We start from the raw sequence: 17773 nt of genomic DNA, 5'->3' as shown, positions 1-17773 counted from the left end.
CATAATAATCACAATATTATGTATATGATAATACGCAGTGTCCTAGTTTGGAGGACATACATTTTTACAAGGTGCTTCAAATTAACACGTCGATGACATAATTTTACAGCAGTTCTTTACTACACTGCAACCACTAATCCTGGATATTCTGTATTAACTTAGACTCTGTAAAGTTGTTTATCATGAAGATCTTACATAAGCCACAGCGGCAAAGAATACATAGTCCACAAGACTGAGTGCAAAATCAATACAAAATCTGTCATAAGGATAGCGTGCTAGCTGAAGCAATCCATTTCCTATAGTGGGCAAATGGAAAACAAAATTGTTGTTCCCTGAAACAAGAATAAGAACACTCTCAAACTCTTCATTTCAATCTGCAAATGCCTTTCGAAGTCGAACAACCTTGTAAAGCTTTCAAATGGAGCATTGAATGATAGGACATTATAAAAAACACAATACCTCTATTCATCCACCAGGTAAACCAAAGTAATTCATGAGTTAGCATAAGCCATCTATTGCAGCAATCTTGACTTCTATTAGAACTACAAATTTACATAAGAAATACATCTTTATGATGTACATCTCTATAATGTATAGACTAGAGAGCTCTTCATTTACAAAAGTTGCTGTTCTTGAATAGCATCAGGCAAGGAGGGCGATGAAGAACCAGTATATTTACTAGCTGCTGGTGTGTTCCTCCGAGATTGTCTTTTGGTAGGTACCAGTGCACTATCAAAATCTTTCTCATCATCAATCGAAAGTTTGTCCTCACCACCTAAGGCCTTGAACACAGGGTGGATATATGCGTTTGAGAGGTAACCTTTCAAGTCAAGAGTTGGCTCTCTGGCTTGTTCAAGAGTATCCCTCATCATCGCTTCCTGTAATTTAACAGTCAAAAGAAGAAAATATGAGATTGTGAGCATTGGAGACATGTCTATATGAACATCATAACAAGGGCACTTTTCTGATATGTGTCATTGTGAGAAGATAGTACAAAACGTAACATACACATTTGAACATCATAACAAGGCCATTTTTCTGATATGTGTCTGTGAGAAGATATAGAGAGAAAAGAAATGATATAAATATGATTTTTATAGATCTAGAAAAAGCTTATGATAGAGTGCTAGAGAGGTAATGTGGTGAATTTTAGAAAAGAAACATGTTGATGTGATTAAAATATGTATGATAGAGTAATAACTAGAGTAAGAACTAATGAAGGATAGACTAAGCCGTTTCAAATTACCACAAGTTTACATCACGAGTCAGCCTTAATTACTTATCATTTTGCATTAGTTATTGACCAACTTACTAGGCACATTCAACATGAAAATCATATGGTGTATGTTATTTACGTATGATATAGTGTTAGTTGATGAAACTAGAAGAGGTATAAATTCTTAAGTAAAAATGGGGAGACAATCTCTTGAATCTAAAGATCTTAAAATTAGTAGAACAAAAATATAACACATTAAGTGCTTTTTTTGTAAAATTAAGAAAAGGAAAGAGCCTATAGTACATATTGATGATAAAAAAAAATCTAAAAGTATCATTTTCGCTATTTAGGATCAATCATTCGACATGATGGTGAGATTGAGGATAATGTTGTCCATCGAATTAAATCAGGATGATTGAAATGGAGGAGTGCTTCGAGAATCTTATGTGATATCGTAGAATACCAATGAATCTAAAGGATAAATTCTATAGGATAGTTATAAGACCAACAATGCTTTATGGGTCAGAGTGTTGGACAATTAAAAATTAAAATGTACGAAAAATGTGTAGCAAAAATGAGAATGTTGCGATCGTCTTATGGGTATACACTAAAAGATAGGATAAGAAATGAGTGCATCCATAGTAATTTAGATGTTGCTTTTATTGATGATAAAATGAAAGAAAGTCGACGAAGATGCTTTGGTCACGTATAACGGATACCTCTTAGTGCATTGGTTAAGAAAGTGATAGTACTATGGTTAATGGGGTTAAGAGATCTAGATGTAAACCTAAAAGAACATGGTTAGAAGCAATTAAGAAGGACATGATTATGATTAACTTAACAGAGGATATATCCCATAATAGAATAAAATGAAAGAACCCCAAACATTTGATATAAAGGCTTTGATGATGATGATGTCTATGTGAGAAGATATTTAAGGAAAAAAACTTCCAGATATCTCTAATTCTTATGTTACAGGGATGTCAAAGGTGCAAAAAGACAACATTTTGGAGATAGTATGTGATATTACAAAGTCTAGCATGGGATCACATGGGCATTTTTCTCTTGTATGTATGCGTGAAGTTATTTAAAAAATACACTTCAAGAGATTATCTAATTCTCATTTTTATCTATGGACGTCAAAGGTGCAAAAGGACAGCTAAAGAAAGGGAATCTTCTTCATAGTGAAGTGTAATGAGTAAAAATTCCCGATCATAGATTTTTGCAGATACCATCGGATCACGGAACATGGAAGCACAAAAATGAATGGAAAACAATGGGCTTTAAAGTGGATAGTATATGTCAAAGTAGTTATTTATGAACTACTTCAAGTGCATCACAATTTAAAGAAGAGTATTTTGTAGATTTATCTTGAGATGATTCCTTTTATAACATTTTGATACATTTACCTTGTATTTCCTAGTACTATAGTTCCCTTTGTTATTGGCAAAAGAACACAACATTTAGTTTCAGATGTTATAGTGCTCCTGTTTCATTTTCCAACGTGTTAATTATCCTCATATGATTTCTAAAAAAGTAGGTTAGTGACATCACATTAAGCGCCCTAAGGAGAACCAGAGAGGCCATAAATCATCAAAGTTACAAATATCTTCAGAAGCAGAGATGAATGGTTGCAATCTTTCTATAGAAAGCTGACAAATCAATTTAGGCAGGTAACTATCAAGCTCAGAAGAAAACTCTGCTTCCCTTAAGCCTGGCACCATACACAATATGGCAGAACAGGATATTTAACAAAGGCCAAAAGAGTTATAAAACTATTAAAATATTATATAGGTAATACCCATAAAAAACACTTTGCTTCAAACTTACCTGTAACGGGTATCTCACGAAAGCAGGCTCATATCGGTTTTTGCAGAACCTATGAAAGTAGAATGTAAACACTGGAAGAGCAATTAAGACCACGAGGAAAGGTGTTGACTGAGCAGCTGCTTTTGTACTTATCAACCCGAACAGAAGCAGCTGTGCGATAATTAATGCAGTGATAATCCGACCATGGACGGCTGGCCAAAATGCTGCTCCACTCTCATATTCTTGATTGTAGACATTTATGATCTAATCATGATGGGAAATGAAAACAAGAGATATTAGTCACAAGGTTATAGCCAGAGTCCTAATACACATTCAGTGAAGTAATCCTTTAAGACTTGCAACCAAGCCTCATGCGTGAGACCCAAACTTTAGTCCCACGTTGGGAAATTACAGTGAAATTGTGTGGCTTAAATAGGTAAGCCTAAGACTCAAATGTAACATCAGCTAGTCGATTTTTGGAGTGGATTGAGCCAAATAACGCGTTACACTCGGTCGGTCCCACGGCTTGCACGCTCCAACGGGCCTGCGGCATGACAAATGGTATCAGAACAGTTGCCAGCCTGAAGGAGCCATCTCTAGAGTCCACGTCTCTTGGCGATACTAGGATATGCCAATTGTCGTGTCGCGACAAGGAAGTCGCCTTTGTAAGTTGGGGTGATTGTGAGACCCCACCTTTAGTCCCATATCAGGAATTTACAATGAAATTGTGTGGCTTAAATAGGTAAGCCCAAGACTCAAGTGTAACACCAACTAGTCGATTTTGGCAGTGGGTTGATCCAAATAACGCGTTACACCCGGTAAGTCCCACGGCTTGTACGCGCCAATGGGCCCGCAAGCTTGGGGCGTAACATCATGAGTAGAGACTGAAGTATTAACATAATTAGTTACAAGTAATGCTAAGAAAAGTTACCTGATGGCGATAAACAACATATGCCAAGCCAAAGAATACTACAATGAAAGGAAGTAAGAAAGGTGTGACTGCAGCATAGACAAGACCCAGTAGGAAATAAAGTTGTATTTGAGGTTCATTTGAGTCAAACCCAATGCTTCCTGGATCCATTGCCTCTTCTCTATCGTTTTCAGTCTTTACCAAGAAAAAATTCTTCAAGTGATAGATTATCAAAGGCTTCAACCTTAAAATCTCCCCAGCAACTCCAGCCCAACCATCAACCATGATATAGGTTATGAAGAAAGTTGCTTTCATAGGAATTGCAGAACCTATTGTTATTGGTATTCTGTGAAAAGCACAAAACTGATAAGTAGTTGATTCAATTTCTAGCTTATAAGAATCAGCAGAAACATGTAAAGTTGGAAGACACATTGCCGGACATTCATCACATGACAGGGACAAAGATCTAGGAAAGTTTTAAGTGGCTTATCAGGGCGGTTCCTAATAAAGAGATGAGGATAAACACCAAATCATCTATTCACATGTTTAAAAGGCATTTTTAAAACGGCCAATAATAGAACTAGCACTTCACTCTGTTGACTTCCAGTAACCAGAACTAACAACGATGCAAACACAGAAACCTTCAGAAATCACAAATACTAAGGAACAAAAAATATGATGCAAAAGAGAGGATTTTTTAAGACTCAACAGGGGAAGTTTGAAAGACCATTAGCTGGCTGTGGACTCTGATATTCAAACCTAAGCAAAAAGCTGTTATATCAAACTTGTCATCATTAAGGTACAAATGAGCAAGTTGCAGATTCTTGACGTGCTAATCTTATGGTTATGAAATTTTGTAGGTAGTTTCAGTTGAGCTTGTCAAGACAGGTATATTTCAGCATTTTACGCTTCGATTATTGAAATCATGATGTTTCTAGCAAGGGCTAGAGGTGCAAAGTACATCAGCGACATTTTCCAAAAACAATAATTCCCATTTCGAATGGATACAAAAGAGCGATTAAAAGGTAGTTAGTTACCATTATTGATGATTATCAAGCAGCCAGAGGGCACTCCTTAGGAAGACTCATGCGTCCATACACCCTTTGTCTCTCCCTTAGGGAGGACTCAGTATCCATGGTGCAACCATAATATTATCAGGAAATAAAGGCAATCTTTTGAACAAACAAGACGTGGCTAACTTAACTGACAGTCAACTAAAGATGGAATTTTCTACCAGACAGCGGTCAATAATTGAATTAAGCAGAAGAAGCCAGGCAATAATTGTGTTCAAAAACTTTTAGACACAGAGGCATGCGTACAAGAAATTATGTGTGTCCAACAAGGTTACAAAAAATGATGTGTGTGCTTGCATGTGTGTGCGTGTGCGCGTCTGCGCCTCTCTCTCTCTCTCTCTCTGTATAGGTGTTTTGGATATTCCCTTAAATCTCAATAACTGCACATCCCTCAAATCCTATAGGGTCTTGCAAAATGGTCCCTTTGTTAGAATTTCAGTGAAAAAAACCTAATTATGGCTAGGTTTAACTCTTAAAACACCCCCTATAGTTACCAAACTACCCCTCTCTCTGATGTTTCAAACCTTTGTAAAGCTAAACATTAGGTTAGGGTTCTTTTCTAGCGATTGGAGGAGAAGAACTCAAGTGAATTTGGGTTTTTTAAGTGGGAATTGGGTTTAAACCCATTAAAAATGGACTGGAAACATAATAGAGGGGTAACGTGCACTTTGCCTTCAACTGTTAGATTTGACAGAATTTTTCCCTTAAATCTAACACGATCTAATTTGAAGGACCATGTTACAAGACCCAATAGGCTTTGAGGGACTAATATGCAGTTTTCATGATTTAAGGGACGAATATGCAATTATTGAAGACCTAAGGGACTAATATCTAAAAAACCCATCTATTTATTGTCTCCTAATATTCTAATATAGTGTCGTCCTTACAAAAGCACTGTAAAAGCTTAATAAATTCTTCAGGTATTCTAACAGAATATAAGTATTGGGTGCAAACTATATGCACTATATTTATCAAACATGAGGGAAACTTCACATATGAGAGAAACAACTAAAACAACACTACTGCGCATCAGTCCAGATTAAAGTAATTACATAAACAAATTTCATGGGTAGTAAACTTTTGAAATGAAAAGGTGCAAGAGCATACTGATTTGCTGATTGATGAATAAAGGTATTTAGTTGTTCGAATGCAGCTCCAGTTATTACGCTACCCAGGAATACATTAACTAATAAGAAAATGTAATATTTCCCAGCAGCTCTTCTCTCAAGAGCTGATAAGGAGATATATCCCTCAAACTTCGACATGAGCATTAATATTGTCGGCAGTAAGATAAGAAAAATCTTCAAAGCGATCCCCGGAAGAAAACCTTGGATGAATGACTTGATGACATGCCTGCATGACAATCATATAAATGCTATTAAAATTAAATGATACTTAATATCAAGACAAATGATACTGATTAACTAAATATTATATCTGCATACATACACATATAAGACGATATCAATATGTTGTAGATATCAACAGTAACATGCGGACATACTTCTAGACCACCTGCACATAGTTCTACATAATGATACTCTGAGGTTTATTATTTATAGTTTCATGGTGCAGAAAAAGGGAAAGCAATTTATACAGACTAAATGCCATTAAGAAAACCATTAAGACATTACATGTCAATTACAATGTTTGGGATTACTTGATGAACTTGAGAAGCAAATAACGGGCAGGGAGCAATTTACCAACCAACATCTACAAGATAACTGCATGAACATTTCAAAGTTTATTAAAATGACATAAGCTTCATATTACATTTTGATGGTTGTTCTACTATGCGAGAAAGTCATTCTCCATAGTCATCGTCAATAAAGTCATGCATCCTCAGTCATCGTCAATAAAATTGGGCTGCAATTAAGTTCCTATTCTCCAAATTGATTCAATAAACCAAGTAAAATGGAAGACTGCTTAAAATTGTCAGATCAGGTCACAGATTTGTAGGGCTCATTGAGATGAATTATGTATACCATGGAAATGCTAGATAAAGAAAAGGACTAATGGACAAAAGCTGTGGTTTAGCTGGCAGGGAGTTTAGATATGAAAATAAATCTCTAAATCCTTGCAAACTTCAGAGTGGCAGAAAGCGTAAGAGGAACAATCAGGGAGTTTAGATATGAAAATAAATCTCTAAATCCTTGCAAAACTTCAGAGTGGCAGAAAGCGTAAGAGGAACAATCAGGGAGTTTAGATATGAAAATAAATCTCTAAATCCTTGCAAAACCTCAGAGTGGCAGAAAGCGTAAGAGAAACAATCTGGCAAATAAAGTTGTGCTGCAATAAGTTCTGATTCTCCAAATTGAAACAACAAATCAAGTAAGTAAAATGGGAAACCGTTCCAACTACTGAGATCAGATTACAAATTTGTAGGGCTCACTAGAATGATTGGGTACAGCATGGATATGGGTACCACAGAAGGATATCACAATTATAAATCGAACAACGTAGAACAGTAAAGCATTAAAACTTCGAAAAGTAATCTTCAATATAGAAGATACCCCAAAACTAGAAAATGTTACAGAACTACCAGAAACTACAGATCGTGTCAAGTTAATAAAAACATTAACAATAATAAATAAAGAGAAGAAACAGTAAGAAACCTCATTAAATGCAGTGTACTCACATTTCAATTACTTTCTTTAGAAATGGAAGAGCCTTCTCAATCCCCTCAATGTTGGCAAGTGATTGTACAAACAATATAGGTATCATGAAGAAGAAGGTGAGAAAGAAGAATGCCACAGCAGCAATCAACCTTCTAACTGTGAGAGAGACAAAAGGAATTGCCAGGTTGTTCCAATATACATCACGCGGCTCTGGAGCCCACTCAGTCAACCATATAGTTGGATTTCTTGTTTGCTGTGTCTGAGCACAAACTGCTGCCCCCCATCTTGTCCGAAAGGAAACAAATGCTGCTGGCATAATAGACTTTGGGTTGTTTTTAATCTTTTCAAGTTCTACAGCCTCCTGATCACAACATAGTCCAAAATATACAGTGACAAATGCAGTATTAGATATTTGAAATTGAACTGTAGCAAAATATCCTTTGTTGAACAATATTCACGGACAAAAAAGTCCTGAGCAAAGGTGTAACAGAAGGTACTTTTTGGGAAAATTTAAACTTCATGGTATCAGAAGAAATCTCCATGAGTCTCTTTCTTCCTCCTCACTATTTAAACTTAAACTTATTGGAATTAAAAGCATCAATTCATTTCTTTACTTTCCCAAGCAAAAATGAGTTACATTTATGAACTATTGCAAAATAACCCCTGTTGAACAAATATTTTCAGCTGAAACAAAATTCTGAACAATAATGTAACAGAAGTTTTTGGGAAAATTTAAACTTTAGGGTATCAAAGTTAAAAAATAGACGAAACCTTAGGTCATTAATGTACAACCATGTTACTTGGGTACTTCTACTAGGAAGCCGTACCCGTACCGGACATGTGCCCATGCCCGTACATGTACCCAAACCTCTTGGACACTTCTTGAATATATGCATATGTTTATTCGAGCCTATACTCAATTATATAATACATATCTTAATTTAAAACACTCCTCATACACTTCTTGCATATATATTCTACACTTCACATCTATTTCTTATATATTGATCTTATGTAAATTTAAAAAACAATATTGATCTTATGTACGTTTTAAATTTAATATATATAAATATACATACCATGCATACATATAGTCGTGTCCCCATACCCTATTACAAATTTGTCGTGTCCATACCCATACCAGTACGCATACTGTACCTATGCAACCTAGAAGTACAACAACAACAACAACAACAACAATAACCACCACCACCACCAAGCCTTTATCCCAAATGTTTGGGGTCGGCTACATGAATCCTATTTTTTCATTCCATTCTGTTATGGGGCAACCTAGAAGTACAATAAACCCATTTTTATTAGTTCCACTTGAGTCACTAATGGTAGCTTAGCTTTATCAATATTCTTGACACGTACTGAGAAAAGAAAAACAATCTATGTATGTCTTTGCGTTATAAAAATTGTGACATAGTGCAGAGTAAACAAGATCCATGAACCTATCTACTAAGCATCAGCATTTTTAGACGAGATCAATGGCCCATGACTTATGACTTGAATTATTTTATCCATTTGCAGTGCACATCCCTCAAAAAGATTATTGTACTTCAGAATTTTGATCTTTCAATTTTTTTTATCGGTTCCACATGATATGTCTTAGTGATATCAAGTTCTTGATATCTAAAGGAGAGAAAAAGATGTATGTTGCCATGCATGTATGCACATCCCCAAAAAATTTATTTTACCTCAGAATTTTGATTTTTCAACTTTTCAATTTCATTTGATATCAGTATTAAGTGTTGATTCTTGATATCTAGTGTAACATTGCAAATTTTTCCTTCCGATGATCGGATACCGTTACCGATACCGATCCATAAATCAGTAAATTCTTTCCTTCCTTGTATCCATATAATTTTCTAGTATGAGGATTTTAACTTAGCTAATTCTCATATTATGATCTAGTTAACTAAGTCATAGCATGCATTTCTAGTATGAGGATTTTAACTTAGCTAATTCTCATATTATGATCTAGTTAACTAAGTCATAGCATGCATACAAACTTAGCATGAACTTAGCTAATTCTCATATTATGATCTAGTTAACTAAGTCATAGCATGCATACAAACTTAGCATGTAAAGCTAAATCAACCATGTTTTAAACTTTGATTAGAGATAACCCAATTATTAAATACCTATTTTGAAACTCTCTAATTAACATAATTGTTTAATATGATCAGCCATGTTAGTGGGTGAATTTTACATAAAAAACCTCAACTTTGGCCAAATTTGAAGACTCGTCTTCACATGACCTTTATATACTAGTACACTCCCACCTCTTTTTTGCCATTTTCAAAAAAAAAAAAATCCAAACCTCATTCCCTCCCCTCCTCTGGCCAACCAAACCCTAGCCATCCCCTCCTCTTATTTAAAAAGAAAAAAGAAAAAAAAATAGATTTTATAGCTTCATCTCTCAAGCTCTAGAGATAGAACAAGAAGGAGAGGAGAAAGAAGGTAGTTTGAGGATTTTGGAGGAGGAAGTGGAGAAAAGTCTCAAACCTAGGTATAATTTCTTATAATTCTCTTCTTTATGATGTTATTAGGGATATAACACTGAAATTATAGAATTTAATTTGGTTTTTGATCTTGCATGTGAGGATTTACCATTGCATGTTACATTGAAGCAAGGATTGACCCTTGCATGTCAATGAGTAGTTATAAAAATATGATCTTTATATCTATGAGTATAGAAAATATGACATTTACTGGTTTTCAAACCTAATGTGATCAAGTAATGATTATATTGTTTTGAATTAGTGTAAACATGGGTTGCATGTCGGTTTATGTAACATAATTATTCATATAGAAATTCCAACATGATACTCTTCTAGTAAAAATAAGATAACTTTCTCTATACATATCCAAATATGGATATTTTTCCTGTTTCAGAAACTAGACTTCTGTAGCTTTCTTTTGAGACCTTTTTTTTAAAAAATTCTAAGATCAATTACTAGTTCAAAACTATAGTTAAACGTAATGCATGCGTCTGAAATAGTTTGTCTGAGTTATATTCATTATAGAGAGCATAAATCTCAATATATACCATGTATGCATGAAATTCTTTCTGTTCCCAAAGCTAGACTCAATCATCTTTTTGTCGGCTCAAGTTTGAATTAATTTGGATAATATTTGATAAGCCTAAACCTAGTTTTAATAGATAGCATATGCACTGACAATTCCAGTTTGCCCCACCTTGTGTTATTTTGCATGTAACATGCGTTATAAAAAAGAAAGTTTGATAAAACTCATGGGACTTGGAAGTTAATCCATCATATTACTTATATGTCAAATATGAGCTCATTTGTATAGTGTTAAGTACCTGAAATGAATTATTCATTCCAGATAGCAATCTCTATTTTTTCTGCTGCAGTTTTGATAGGTGTAGTTTGCTGAGAGTATAACTCTTACTATATACATGCATTGATGTAAATTTTTTTATATTCCAAAAGCAGACTCATATTAGTCATATGGAACTAGTTTCATGTATTTTGGATATCGATTGCTCTATCATTCATCCATCCCAAACTATCGCATGTACACTAGTTTTGCTGCTGTGCATATTATAGATATTGGATGTAATCATCTACAGTGTAGCTTATACCATGATATTATAAGTTTTAAGTTAGAAAAATTATAAAAGACATAGTGTTTAGAATCTCATGTAGGTATACATGTATGTGTATATAGGACATAGAATCTTAGATTCATTCGTTAGTCAAGAGGATCCCGGTATAATCAGTAGGTAACATTTCATTGTCTTTTCTCAAGTCCTTGAGAATTCGATTGATTATTTCTTAAAATTCCTGCGAGTTAGTTTCCCATGCTAAGTTGTATATCTTATCACTTTCGTAATATTCCTATTTGATTCACTTTATGCATGGGCTCTTCGTTGATTGCTTAACCATTGCTATTCTAGTGCTGTTTATTTTGGTTTTATACCATTGATATTCCTTTGAATAATTATATTGTAGCATTTCAACTTGATTATTCATATTGACATGTTATTTCATTTCGATCAATGATCATGATATAAGTATGATAACTTAATGTTGAGATCCCTTCGTTCAAGTTCAAATATCTATGACTATCCTTTTCATTCATCCTCTTATGTTGTACCCGAGATTTTTTGGTTACCTATTGGGCCTTATGCTCATCGTTGTTGTTTCTGTATCCATTCGCAGGTCATACAATTGACAAAGATAAGAGAATTACAGACTCTGTATTTGAAGATTAGCTCCGGAGGAAAATCTTAGTAGGAGTTAATTTATATTCACTTTTATAGTACTTTGGACTTATCAAACATGTACTAATATTTGTGGCTATTATCATTATTGTAATATGTTATTGTTTCCTTTAGTTTTCTTCTATTCTGATATTCTAAGGACTCTGTTGTCAACCTTGTGATCCTGAGTATTGCATTACATCTTCACTGTTTTATTTTCTCCCTTCAAAGTGTGTGTGTATATATATATATATATATATATATATATATATATATATATATATATATATATATATATATATATATATATATATATATATATATATATATATATATATATATATATATATATATATATATATATATATATATATATATATATATATATATATATATATATATATATATATATATATATATATATATATATATATATATATATATATATATATATATATATATATATATATATATATATATATATATATATATATATATATATATATATATATATATATATATATATACATAAAAAAACACACACTACTCTTGTAAGGTACAACACACGTAAAGATTAAACAAGTCAATCCTTCTTATTACAGACAGGTCATGCCCAAATTTTTATGCACTTCCATAAGGAGCGCTACAAAGTAGTATCAGACAGAGCAAGGTTGACACCTTAAGAGTCCTACATAAAGCAGATTTAGATTTTAAAAATAGACCGTTAAATGATGAAGTGAATCAATGATTTAGATTTTACCAATATTCATGTAATTAAGCTAAGCTGGTTTAGATTTTACCAATATTCATGAAACCCACATAAAGAATGTAATAAGAGATTTATGTGCTAGGATCCTTAGATAATTATATTGGCCAACAGCTGGAAGACCTGAACTTATAGGGTAATGAGACAAAAAAATAAATCAATTCATATAATGTTTCAAATTTAATTACCTTAAAGTCTATATTAATCATCAACATTTAAAGCTTAAACAAAACATACAGACATAGAGGGTCAAATTTACTAAATAGCAGATACACGACGTGGATTAATAGAGTGAAAAAATTATAACTCTATGCATGAACAAACTTACTCTCTAAAAACAATAGCAATATTAAAAGATGATCTAATATTAAAGATGAGAGGCACATCTTTGCTCAATTTACACTAAGGTTCAAGCTATTTAAGAAAATGTTAATTAATAAGAGCAATTAAATTTCTTAAACTTAAAACTAAAAAAAACATGTTTGAATGATAGAGATATATCATGCGAAGGGACTTGTCACTTGTTGACGTTTTGTGACAATTACAAGAGAGACTGATTATGTCATTCATCTGTATTTTATCAATCTCTATAGTTCACAAGTTGGCACTGAATCATTACGATAGCATTTCCATAGAAATCTATTTCATCTTTAATGTCATCCTAAGCACTTTGTTTCTCAGAAATAAAAGTCGGATGGTTGGAAGGAGAGGAAAGGAGAAATAAATAAAAAAAATTGTAACATATGAAATGAGTAATTAATTAGAAGGTAAAAAAGCCAAAGCTTAAGAAGATATCACTTTAGTAATTAGGTTTTTTTAATAATAAAAATATAACATTTATTTTAGATGCATGTAAATATGTTGGTTGTAGTATTTATTTAATATTTTTTGTTTGAAATCATGGTAAGAAAGTTTATTTTTTTACTTTTCACTGTGTAACATCAAAAGGATAGTACAATTAGCCTAATGCATTCCTAATCGTGCCCCTACTTCATGATATTAACATTATAGATTTTTTTTGATACAATGTGTTTTCATATTATACCGTGAAATACGTTTAGGGGGTTGAATTTTAAAAATATTTAATCTAATTAGATTTTATGATACATTTGTTCATTTTAGTCTTTTTATAATACATTTTAAAATTTGAGTGATCCCAATGTCTCCAAAAAAAAAACTAATCACCAAATTGATTATACCAATTTAAATTGTACCAAATTAACTCATTTCTACAATAATCAACTTTCAAAACATATTTTAAAATTCTAATTGAATTATAGAGGAACATACCATGGTAACCCGTGCTTGAGCAAATTTGATCCTCGAAAGAAGTCGACATCTTGTGCTCTGTTAAATTTTCTATTCTAATCTAAGTGGAGTTCTAGTTGAGCTTTTCTTTTGTAATTGTATGGTTTTGACTTAGTAGGTATTATGGTGAGTGGAAGAAAATATATGAGCTAATTTACACTCAAGAGATGAAAGAGAAGTTATATATAAAAATAAAAAGGATTGTTTGTTAGTTAATTTGGTTCATAGTTTATGCATTGATTTAAATTAAAATTTAAAAGTCTAGACTCTACATCTTGTTATTATAATTATTTGATTAACTTTGTCTTATACTATTTTGTGGCTGATTGGGAAGAAATTCATAGTCTTGAGCGAAATTTTGGACTCATTAGCAGTCGGTGCTCAAAATACCCAAAGCAATAAAAAATGAAGCACACCATTCTCTAATTTTACATTAGGTGGTTTCTACAAAACTCTGGTCCTCCTATGGTTTAAACTTTGATGTCCTTCCAATACAGTCGTTTCAACTTCTTAGATAGAGAAATCGCAAGTCTAAATATAGACATAACAATGAACATTAAAATTCTAAAATTCTAAATATAGACATAACAATTTGTATGTAGTATTAGATTATAAACTATTGATAATGATTTTATTCTTTGACCAAATATTCTTAGGGAGAGTAGGAGGTGCATTTAATAAAAAGTTATGGATAATTATTTAAGGATTAACTATAACTATTGGTATAATTACGAATTATCAAAATTTAAATGGGCAAAATAGGAAATTAAAAGTTTTGACATGGGTATTCTTTTTTATAAGTAGTATATATATATATATATATATATATATATATAGTATGAAGAAAATGGAGAACCTGTAGTACCAAGTTTGCTTAAGAACAACTTCGGTAGTGATGTGACATAATCTTTTACACCTCATCACACTCTCGGAGAAAAGTAGAGCCTCAACCACCTCAACCACCCTTCATCAACCTAATGTAGATGTAGGACAAGAATTATGTCACTCACTACCAAGTTGCTTAGAGCAATTTGATACCAAGTTTCTTTATTTTATGCAACTAAGTAGATAAAAAAATGAACATTTACATTCTAAAATTTAATTTAGACATAACAATTTGTATGTAGTATTAATTATAAACTATGATAATGATTATTCTGACCAAATTTCTTAGGGAGTACGTGGAGTGCATTTAATAAAAAGTTATGGATATTATTTAAGGATTAACTATAACTATAGGTATATGTGAATTATCAAAATTTATAAAGGCAAAATAGGAATTAAAAGTTTTTGACATGAGTATTACTCTTTTATAATGAGAATAATGAAGGTGAGCTAGCAGCTCACTTCCCCCACTGAGCCCACAAGTGTACGACATGCGAGCCCCCTACTAGTCACATCAGTGTGGGGCTCACATGTCATACACTTGCAGCTCATGTGGGAAGAAGATGATCTGCCAGCTCACCTCCATTATTCTCTCTCTCTCTCTCTCTCTATATATATATATATATATATATGGGAAAAGTGATTCTAAGGTGACACCTTAGATTCCCACCTAAGGACGCGGCCTAAAATCACATCATTCCTTTTTTTTCCTCCGATCCGCTCTGTTGACCTTGATCTACACGTTCTTAAACCCAAACACACCAATTTTGGGGTGAACCCGTCGTGTTTTGACCCTTTGTTGAGCTGTGTAAAAAGTTCTATTTATTCGAAACCGTTAAAATTACGGCGAGTGGATGAAGGGTCAAAACACGACGGGCTCACCCCAAAATTGGTGTGTTTAGGTTTAAGAACGTGTAGATCAACGTTAACGCGAGTGGATCAAAACAATTAGAGACATGAATGTATTTATGAGTCGGTCCTTAGTGTGGGATCTAAGCGTGTCACCTTTAGAATCCTTTCCATAGTATATATATATAATATTATATATATATATTATAGTATAATATACTATATCATATATCAAGGTTCTCCATTTTCTCTATATATATATATATATAATTATATACTATATATATATATATATGAGAAAATTGAGATTCTATGTACAAGTTGCTTAAGCAACTTCGGATAGTTGAGTGAGATATAATCTTGTCCCTACATCACACTCGAAGATGAGTCTAATACCGTTCACAACTCTAATATAGTATTAGGGACAAGATTTGTCACATCACTCACAAGTTAGTTTGGAACAACTTGGTACCAAGTTTCTCTATTTCTCTCTCTCCTCTCTCTCTCTCTCTCTCTATTATATATATATATTTATATATATAATATATATATATAAGATTAATGATATCCATGACTAAGGAGGGCGATTTTCCTCCTTATCGATGATGTGGCCACAATCCCCACCATGTGAAGGGGAGAGAGATAAATAGGAGAAGATTTACATGGTGAGGATTGCTGGCCATTCATTGTTTCAGGAGAATCTCCTTCTATGTCAAGAATAACATTAATCTATATATGTATGTAGTATATATACCCTAATTATTCATAGCTGAGCAATAGAAATATTTCAGTGTGAGTATGGAGAGTAATCTATGGAATTTCATCATTTGCTATATTTTACATTAAGTAAATGGTGAGCAACAATAGCGAATCAGACCAAGATTCAGAGGAACGGAAACGCATGGAGAATTTGATAAGCATTTTGTTCTTGTCATAAAGGATCGCAAACGGCCTGTTGATCAAGAAGAACCAATGCAAGACCCATTGAAACGATTGGCGAATCCTCGAACAACGTATCAATCCTAGAGGCAACCAACCAGCACCTACTATCTTAGCCCTAAAACAATTTCGGAAGCTCACACCTCTAACTTTTTTGGGTACCATTAACCCCTTAGTGACAAAGGATTAAATTTAACAAATGGAGAAGATATTTACGGTCTGAAATTATACTGAGGAGCAAAACGTGTCATTTACCGCCTTCATGTTCAAAGGGAAAGCTGAACATTGGTGGAGGGCAACCTTAAGATTGGAAAGGGCCGCCAGAGACAGGTTGATTGGGACAAATTTGTGGAGCTTATGAATAAGAAATATATCCCGGAGGGTTAGGGATCAGTGGGCTATCGAATTTCAAGAGTTGTAGCAAAACAACATGACGATACAGGAGTACGATGCTAACTTTATCAAGGTTTTCTCCACATTTGATAGCTGAAAAATCTAATAAGGCTAAGAAGTTTCAAAGGGGACTCAGCGAAAATATCATAGGGAAACTAGTGGCTCCCAAGATTAGGAACTACGCAGAACTGGTGGAGACTACGTTTAAAATTAAGAAAGACTAGCTAGAGTATCAGGAAATCCGCAATAAGAAGTAGAGCTCGACTAAACACCCACAGGCTGAAGGAGGTCCCACAACCGACAAACCATCATCGAATCAGCCTGGGAGGTCAGTGACAACAAAATTTTCCTTTCGTTGTGATCGAGCAAACCAGCCAAACAAGTCAGCAGTATGCCCCAGATGTGGCAATCATCACTCCGGATATTGCATACTTCACCGTGAATGTTATAAGTGTGGTCAACCCGGGCATTTCAAAAGAGATTGTCCAACTTTGAGGAATCGACCGATAACAGAACGAGTAGGAAACCGCACAGTTCGAGCTAATGCCTAAATTTTTATGTACCTCCATGAGGGGCGTTACATCTAGTGGAAAGAGAAAAGGATCTATATAGCTATGAATGTAGCTAGGTATCACGTGAAGGAATAACAAGTTATGTATAGTCTGATGAAGTTAAAGTTTGCCTTCAGACATACTCTAACTTGGATTGTTGTTCTTCAAGATAAATTTAAAGTACTACACTTATTTCTACATTCAACTTAACAACTTACACAG

At 33.5% G+C, this 17773-nt stretch overlaps 1 protein-coding gene across 1 annotated transcript in view; it reads right to left on the bottom strand.

The window, feature by feature from the left end:
• LOC109840722 (calcium permeable stress-gated cation channel 1-like) overlaps positions 347-17773 on the bottom strand; it is a 32124-nt gene continuing 14697 nt past the window's right edge. Inside the window, exons 8-12 of the mRNA XM_020409463.1 lie at positions 7647-7987; positions 6116-6361; positions 3957-4281; positions 3047-3289; positions 347-878 (exon numbers count right to left, since the gene is read on the bottom strand). Of these exons, the coding sequence (XP_020265052.1) occupies positions 615-878; positions 3047-3289; positions 3957-4281; positions 6116-6361; positions 7647-7987 (1419 nt within the window). The 3' untranslated portion in view covers positions 347-614. The remainder of the gene's footprint in view (positions 879-3046; positions 3290-3956; positions 4282-6115; positions 6362-7646; positions 7988-17773) is intronic.

Source organism: Asparagus officinalis, chromosome 5 (genome assembly GCF_001876935.1).
Source record: "Asparagus officinalis chromosome 5, Aspof.V1, whole genome shotgun sequence".
Lineage (NCBI taxonomy): Eukaryota > Viridiplantae > Streptophyta > Magnoliopsida > Asparagales > Asparagaceae > Asparagus > Asparagus officinalis.
The sequence above is the reverse complement of the archived record's forward strand: the minus strand, read 5'-3'. Positions and strand labels throughout refer to the sequence as shown.